Source organism: Salvelinus alpinus, chromosome 8, assembly GCF_045679555.1.
Source record: "Salvelinus alpinus chromosome 8, SLU_Salpinus.1, whole genome shotgun sequence".
Lineage (NCBI taxonomy): Eukaryota > Metazoa > Chordata > Actinopteri > Salmoniformes > Salmonidae > Salvelinus > Salvelinus alpinus.
The window spans coordinates 69,076,285-69,085,013 of record NC_092093.1 but is presented as its reverse complement, the minus strand read 5'-3'; the positions used below and the strand labels follow the sequence as shown (position 1 = coordinate 69,085,013).

The following is an 8,729-nucleotide window of genomic DNA, read 5'->3' as shown; positions in this document are numbered from 1 at the left end:
GAATTTGTGTCACAGTGACTAGAAAGCATACTGAAGCAGTTGTTTTTTTAGCTCTATTCTGTTTATTTTTTTCCCACCTAGTCCTTGCCGATGACATGATGCAGCCACCACTATGCTTGAAAATGTGACGCGTAGTACTTAGTGATGTGTTGGATTTGCCCCAAATATAACGGTTTGTATTCAGGACATAAAGTGAATTTCTTAGCCACATTTTTTACAGTTTTACTTTAGTGCCTTATTGCAAACAGGATGCATGCTTTGAAATATTTGTATTCTGTACAGGCTTCCTTTTCACTCTGTCATTTAGGTTACTATTGTGGAGTAACTATGATGTTGATCCATCCTCAGTTTTCTCCAATCACAGCCATTAAACTCTGTAACTGTTTTGAAGTCACTATTGGCCTCAAGGTGAAATCCCTGAATGGTTTCCTCCCTCTCTGGCAACTGAGGAAGGATGCCTGTATCTTTGTAGTGACCGGGTGTATTGATACACCATCCAAAGTGTAATTATTAACTTCACCATGCTTTTTGTAATTTTACCCATCTACCAATAGGTGCCGTTCCTTGCGAGGCATTGGAAAACCTCCCTGGTCTTTGTGGTTGAATCTGTGTTTGAACAGATAATTGTATGTGTGGCGTACAAATACGAGGTAGTCACTAAACACTATTATTGCACACAGTGAGTCCATGCAACTTATGTGACACGTTAAGCACATTTTTAGTTTTGAACTTATTTAGACTTGCAATAACAAAGGGGTTGAATACTTGACTCGACATTTCAGCTTTTCATTTATAGTTAATTTGTAAAAATGTTGGACATACTTTTGGTAATGTGGTGTATGTGGACACCTGCTCGTCGAACATCTCATTGCAAAATCATGGACATTAATATGGAGTTGGTTCCCCCTTTGCTGCTATAACAGCCTCCACTCTTCTGGGAAGGCTTTCCACTAGATGTTGGAACATTGCTGCGGGGACTTGCTTCCATTCAGCCACAAGAGTGTTAGTGAGGTCGGGTACTGATGTTGGGCGATTAGGCCTGGCTTGCAGTCGGCGTTGTAATACATCCCAAAGGGGTTCGATGGGGTCAAATTCTTCCACACCAATCTCGACAGTCCATTTCTGTATGGACCTGGCTTATTGCACGGGGGCATTGTCATGCTGAAACAGAAAAGGGCCTTCCCCAAACTGTTGCCACAAAGTTGGAAGCACTGGAACTAAGGGTCCTAGCCCAAACCATTATTCCTCCTCCACCACACTTTACAGTTGGCACTATTCAGTGGGGCAGGTAGTGTTCTCCTGGCATCCACCAAACCCAGATTCGTCTGTTGGACTGCCAGGTGGTCAAACGTGATTCATCACTACAGAGAACGCGTTTCCACTGCTTCAGAGTCCAATGGCGGCGAGCTTTACACCGACGCTTGGCATTGCGCATGGTGATCTTAGGCTTGTGTGCGGCCATGGAAACCCATTTCATGAAGCTCCCAACAAACAGTTCTTGTGCTGATGTTGCTTCCAGAGGCAGTTTTGAACTCGGTAGTGAGTGTTGCAACCGAGGTCAGACTTTTTTTTACGCATTTCAGCACTCGGTGGTCCCATTGCGTGAGCTTGTGTGGCCTACCACTTTGTGGCTGAGCCGCTGTTGCCCCTAGACGTTTCCACTTCACAATAACAGCACATGCAGTTGACCGGGGCAGCTCTAGCAGGACAGAAATTTGTCGAACTGACTTGTTGGAAAGGGGGCATCCTATGATGGTGCCACGTTGAAGGTCACTGAGCTTTTCAGTAAGGCCATTCTACTGCCATTGTTTGGCTGTGTGAGCCAATTTATACTCCTGTCAGCAATTGTGTGGCTGAAATAGCAGAATCCACTAATTTGAAAGTGTGTCCACATACTTTTGGATATATAGTGTAATTAACTTTGACATTATGGGCAGATAAAAAAAAAAATTCTAAATTTAATACATTTTCAATTCAGGCTGTAACACAACAAAATATGGAAAAAGTCAAGGGGTGTGAATACTTTCTGAAGGCACTGTACTATCTACATGACAGTATGAAACACAATCTACATATACTATCTATACAACATGGTATGAACACAAGTGTAACAGTATAACTTTACGTCCGTCCCCTCGCCCCGACCCGGGCGCGAACCAGGGACCCTCTGCACACAACAACAGTAACCCACGAAGCATCGTTACCCATCGCTCCACAAAAGCCGCGGCCCTTGCAGAGCAAGGGGAACCACTACTTCAAGGTCTCAAAGCGAGTGACATAACCGATTGAAACGCTATTACCGCGCACCACCACTAACTAACTAGCTAGCCATTTCACATCGGTTACACAGGCTACACCCCTCCCTCTCCTATCCCCTCCCACTCTTTGCCCTCCTTTACCTCAACCAGATTCCCTATTCCCTTTCACATCTCCATATGGTGCTTAGTGGCTATGGGTTGATTTTAGGAATTGAAGACAGGAAAAGAAGAGCAGAAAAGAGAGGTGCTTAGCGGGAACCCTTGCCTCAACCACAACCCTAACCCTAGCTTTATGTCCACATCCCGGTTCAACCCTAGCTTCAAGGCAACATCCCGGTTCAACCTTAACCCTCAACCACAACCCTAACCCTAGCTTCATGTCAACATCTCGGTTCAACGCTAACCCTCAACCCTAACTTCCTGTCCACATCCCGGTTCAACCCTAACCCTAGCCTCAACCCTAACCCTAGCTTCATGACCACATCATGGTTCAACCCTAATCCTAGTCTCAACTCTAACCCTAACATTGTCTGTGAACATTGTCTTGAAAGCAGTTACAACAGTCTCTCTGGTCAAGGCCTGCATGTTTCTTTTCACAAACACAGGGCTATCTGACATCTGATAGGGTGGATAGAACTGTGGGTGAGCTCGACACAAAGTACTACTGATATAGACCTCTACTCTGATACTGATGCTATGTCCTAATATTCTACAAGCCGTCTTCTCTTCTTTCCATTCCTTCATGAGCACTGATACTTAAAGACTAAAGACCAGATAAAATAGGTTTTATGCTTATTTCTAAATTCTCATCATGCTAATTTCCTAAATCAGTGATCATGTCTCTTTCATAGAGTGAATTGAGCCTAGCCTGCAATACCATGAGTGTGGCCTGCAATACACCTGTCTTCCAGCAGAGTGTACCAACTTGTGTTTCCTACCCCTGCTCTGGATAGGATTGGGTTTTGGCTAATCTGATTTTAAATCTGTTGTTAGGAGGTGGATTTGCAGAGGGAGATTTTCCAGGCTGACAGAAGTGCTGACCACATCTCAGGGTTTATAATCTCAGGTGACCATCTCAGACAGCAGCTGCTCAAAACAGTGACCTCAATATTATCTGAAGGTTTTCTGTCTACAGCCTATCCCTCTCCCTTCATAACAATGTGTTTTACATGCCTGTGTCCACTGGCTGTTACCTGGTACTTATCAGGAAACTATGCAAACAGACACACAAACAGTAGAGCTTGTAAAACAGTTTGGTTTTTATTCACCATAAAACAAGAATTCTGTAGAATATATGGCCTGGATATTTTTGGTCCTCTTGTGGTTCCATCACCACTCAAACAAACCAACAAACAGTGTTGTAAACATTTAGTGAATCTGTACAACAGTGTGGGTTCCTGAGAGAAGTGTACACTTGTTCACACATCAACTAAAAATACAGTTGAAGTCGCAAGTTTACATACACCTTAGCGAAATACATTTAAACTCAGTTTTTCACAATTCCTGACATTTAATCCTAGTACAAATTCCCTGTCGTAGGTCAGTTAGGATCACCACTTTATTTTAAGAATGTGAAATGTCACAAGGTCCTTTGCTGTTGTTCTGGGATTGATTTGCACTTTTCGCACCAAAGTACGTTCATCTCTAGGAGACAGAACACGTCTCCTTCCTGAGCGGTACGACGGCTGCGTGGTCCCATGGTGTTTATACTTGCGTACTATTGTTTGTACAGAATAAAGTGGTACCTTCAGGCATTTGGAAATTGCTCCCAAGGATGAACCAGACTTGTGGAGGTCTACAATTCTTTTTGCTGAGGTCTTGGCTGATTTCTTTTGATTTTCCAATGATGTCAAGCAAAGAGCCACTGAGTTTGAAGGTAGGCCTTGAAAGACATCCACAGGTACACCTCCAATTGACTCAAATGATGTCAATTAGCCTATCAGAAGCTTCTAAAGCCATGACATCATTTTCTGGAATTTTCCAAGCTGTTTAAAGGCACAGTCAACTTAGTGTATGTAAACTTCTGACCCACTGGAATTGTGATACAGTGAATTATAAGTGAAATAATCTGTTTGTAAACAATTGTTGGAAAAATTACTTGTGTCATGCACAAAGTAGATGTACTAACCGACTTGCCAAAACTATAGTTTGTTAACAAGAAATTTGTGGAGTGGTTGAGAAACGAGTTTTAATGTCTCCAACCTACGTGTATTTAAACTTCCGACTTCAACTGTATAAGCAGAGTGTTTAGAGAGTTTCCACCAGTGAACACTTTGGGGAGATGGGCCAAACACAGAATTTGGCCAGAGTGTTTGCGATATGTCTGGAGGCGAGTCGAAATATGCACTTTGTCATTTTCAAGTTAAGATTACCTTCCTCTGGGAAGCGTTTCAGTGTTACACTCCTGCATAGCCCGCTCCATTTATTTACAGAAATTATTATTTGGCCAACCACTGCCCCCTGGTAACGCCACAGCAACTGATCACCATGGCTATTAGACACACTTGAAGATTGCACTTAAAGCCTCCTGTCCTTGGGGTTATTACCGTGAAATGATCTTCTCTTCAATCCCATAATAATATAGTATCAGTGCTTTCCAGTTGCTGTTTATCTTCAAACCTCCAGCTATTTTCAGCAATTATTGTCTGTTAAATGGAATAAATAGTTCCTTACTCTTATGACTTCTGTTCTGTCTTATTGTCATCGAAGTACACATATGTTTGTATTAAGCACTCTGATCTGAGGTCAGTGTAGCAATATGTAGATCTCATTCATAACATGTAAACATTTCAGGATATTGTTCCAGTTTTCCCCCACATGCTAGATAATGCGCTCTATTCAATCCGTATCATGGAAGTAATGTAAAAGCAATGTTCTCGTATTAGCAGAGACTGCATTCACGGTAAACACTGCATATGTCAACTCAATCGGAAATTACCTTAAAATGTCAATCGCGCAATCCGTAATGCTTTCAGCGATACAGACTGACTAGAGCCCATAACAGTGTCACATTACAACAGTGTAGTGTTGGGATATTTCTTTCAGACATTGAAAACAATTTCATTCACATTCTCTTAATATGTCTACTTTAGTAGAAAATAAAAAGTGATTTAAAAAAGCTACCTCTATATCTCTAATTGAAAATACCTGATGTAAGGGGAAGGGGGATACCTAGTCAGTTTCACAACTGAATGCATTCAACTGAAATGTGTCTTCCGCATTTAACCCAACTCTGAATCAGAGAGGTGTGGGGGTGCTGCCATAATCGACATCCACGTCTTCGGCGCCCGGGGAACAGTGGGTTAACTGCCTTGCTCAGGGGCAGAACAACAGATTTTTACCTTGTCAGCTCGGGGATTCAATCCAGCAACCTTTCGGTTACAAGTCCAACACTCTATGGTACAATCTATATGCAAAATACATTCACAGAATTAAAAAAGCTTTCAAAAAGCCAATATAAACATACCATAGTGCCTATCTAAAAAGGAACTATTATTGCTCATACAAATGCCATTGCTTTTAAAATAAAGCTTATCTTATGTTTAGCTTTGGCGGTAAATCAGTTTGACATGCTGGTAGGCTTACTCAATGGTTTTATAGGCTATGCAATATTGTAACCCTTCTTATTTGTCCCATTCAAACCCTTCCCCGACGCTTATTGTGTCATCATTTTAGGCAATAAAGTTTCCATTTGTGATGCGTCAGATATCAGTGAAACATTATCTGTACTCAGTCAGGTCATATGGGTTTGTAACCTGGGTAAGTGCCAGGTAATACAGAAATCACCCTATTAAAATACTGCTGATTTTGTGAATGAAATGCATTACAAAATAAAGCGCTGTCACTTTTACTACAAAGAAAGCGAAATAAATACGAAAATAAGTTAACATCAAACATTTCAAGTATCCAACCCCCTCTGAACACTATCTACTGACCTGGCAACAGTGGAGGAAAGGGTGGAGTGTCATCACTTCCTCCTGTGGTGTCATTTCCTCTTCCCGACAGCCAGGTGCCGTCTCGTGGCCACCTCCACCCTCCTCCTCTCCGCCTCCTCCGCTCTCTTCCTCTCCTCCTTCAGTTCTTTATACCTCCACTTTGGGAGCTGCAGGAAGTTGCCCCCACCGTCTTTAAAGCTGCTCTTCCTGCGGACTCTCTCAGGTTCATAGGTTGGCGTTGGGGCCTTAGTGATTCTCACCTTGGGAATGGACAGCCCTGGCCGTACACTACTACGCCTCACCATACCCAGGGGCAGCAGGCTAGCTCTACGCAGGGCCACAGAGGAAACGGCCTCAGAGCCAGACACCGTACCCAGGTTAGGGTTAGTCGTGGTGGGACTTTTGTTCTGCGGCGGGAGGCTGGACCGCCGGTCCTTTGGAGGTTTAGGCACCAGAGTGACCCGTGAATTCTGGAAGAGTTTGCGGTGGTCGTCGAGCCTCTCAGGGTTCTGGGTTTTCAGTTCTTTGGCCCGTTGGCGTCGGAGGATCTCTGGGACGGAGTAGCGACGTTTACCCACGCAGGGCGGGCTTGACGGACACACCTAGAGAGTAAGAACAAACAGGTATACATAAGGAGGGGGAGGGAGCAATGAGAACATAAAGCCAGAGAGAGAGACAAAGACAGAGAGAAAGGTTAAATAGAAGAAAGTGAAAAATATGAAGAGAGGAAGGAAGAAGAAACAGAAGTTTCTAACTCACGGTGGAACACGCCACCGCCACAAAGGGGCTCCCTAGGGCTGTTGTCACGGTGACTAGGTGATCTAAGACTCCTTCGTCGTCAGGCTCTGTGATGTTAGCGACTGTCAGAGCGTTCCGTATGGTGTCTGATATACGCTGCATACAGCCTCGAGGCTCCCGGGCCTTAGATACTAGAGACGCCAGCTGAGGCCACTCTGGACTGGAAAATAATACAGTTACATTAATATAATGACTTAGCTAGTAATAGTGGTAGTACTGTATGAAGTATGTCTAGCTACACACAGCCTCCGGGGCATTAGCTATTAGAGAAACCAGCTGGGGCCACTCTGGACCATAACAATAATATCAGATTAGGAAATAATACGATTGGAAGAATAACAATATTCAATTATATCGATGACATTATATAATGATAATAAGAATCATCACCACCACCAACATCCTCATCAATATCACCATCATCATTATTATCATCCTCATCACCATCATCATTATTATCATCCTCATCACCATCATCATTATTATCCTCCTCATCACCATCATCATTATTATCATCACCATCATCATTATTATCATCACCATCATCATTATTATCATCCTCATCACCATCATCCTCATCACCATCATCCTCATCACCATCATCATTATTATCATCCTCATCACCATCATCATTATTATCATCCTCATCATTATTATCATCCTCATCACCATCATCATTATTATCATCCTCATCACCATCATCATTATTATCATCCTCATCACCATCATCATTATTATCATCCTCATCATCATCCTCATCATCATCATCATTATTATCATCCTCATCACCATCATCATTATCATCATCCTCATCACCATCATCATTATTATCATCCTCATCACCATCATCATTATTATCATCCTTACCGCAACCACCACCATCAACAACATCATTATCATCATCATGCTCCATCCTCACCACCACCACCATCATCAACATTACTCATAAAGTTGAGTCTACCTGTAAGCGTCACACAGTTGATAAGGACAGGGTCGGGAGAGGAGGCGTGTCATGGCCCAGGCGGTTTCGTAGCGTCCCGTGAAGAGCGCCCACTCTCTGGAGGTCAGCTTACGACCAAAGTCTCTCGTCTCCATGTCAGCTCCTTACAGAGGAGAGGAGGAGAAGGAAAGGCATGAGGAGAAAAATGTATGACGACATCCTGAAGATATCACCCTACTGGTGGTAGGAGATGTTATTCATGCTAGAAGTTACTGTTTGAAGTTAAATATAGAAATTCTGTATAAATTATGAAATATAAGTGAAAGTAAAGTAATTGGTTTGTGTCCATCTGTGTAAGTACCTGCTAGCATCAGGGCTCGTACACACTCCACCTTGCCCTGCATAGCAGCCTTCATCAGAGCAGTGAAGCCATGACAGTTCCTCCTCTCTATGTCCAGACCAGGGAAGTAGTTCAACAGGTAGTTACTGATCATTATGTGACCTGGAGTAAGGGAGGGAAAGGAGGGGAATGAGGAAAAGAGAGAGAGATAAAGAGAGGGCTGTGAACCTTTTTGAAGTGTGTGTGTGTACGCGCATGCGGGTGAGTGTGTAGGCATGTGTATGGGTCTATGTGTGTGTGTCCTACCTGCCTGGGCAGCGGTGATGAGGGCAGTGTTCCCCTCCTTGTCCTGCCAGTTGACATCCAGGTGAGAACACTGGGCCAACGCTATGACAACATCAACGTAACCCTGGTAACACGCCACCATCAGCCCCGTCTGAGGGAGAGCGAGAGAGAGA

General features: G+C 43.4%; 1 protein-coding gene across 2 annotated transcripts in view; it reads right to left on the bottom strand.

Annotated features, from left to right (window-relative positions):
- Positions 1–3,497: 3,497 nt before the first annotated feature.
- The window catches only part of LOC139583590 (ankyrin repeat domain-containing protein 33B-like), an 18,393-nt gene continuing 13,161 nt past the window's right edge, over positions 3,498–8,729 (bottom strand). Inside the window, exons 2-7 of one of the 2 annotated variants that reach the window (XR_011676578.1) lie at positions 8,578–8,707; positions 8,293–8,433; positions 7,953–8,094; positions 6,953–7,151; positions 6,194–6,795; positions 3,498–5,664 (exon numbers count right to left, since the gene is read on the bottom strand). Coding sequence is in view for 1 of the 2 variants with exons in the window: in XM_071414843.1 (XP_071270944.1) it covers positions 6,244–6,795; positions 6,953–7,151; positions 7,953–8,094; positions 8,293–8,433; positions 8,578–8,707 (1,164 nt within the window). In the remaining variant the exon portion in view is untranslated. Of the gene's footprint in view, positions 6,796–6,952; positions 7,152–7,952; positions 8,095–8,292; positions 8,434–8,577; positions 8,708–8,729 lie in introns of both variants that reach the window. The other variant, XM_071414843.1, reaches the window with a different exon arrangement.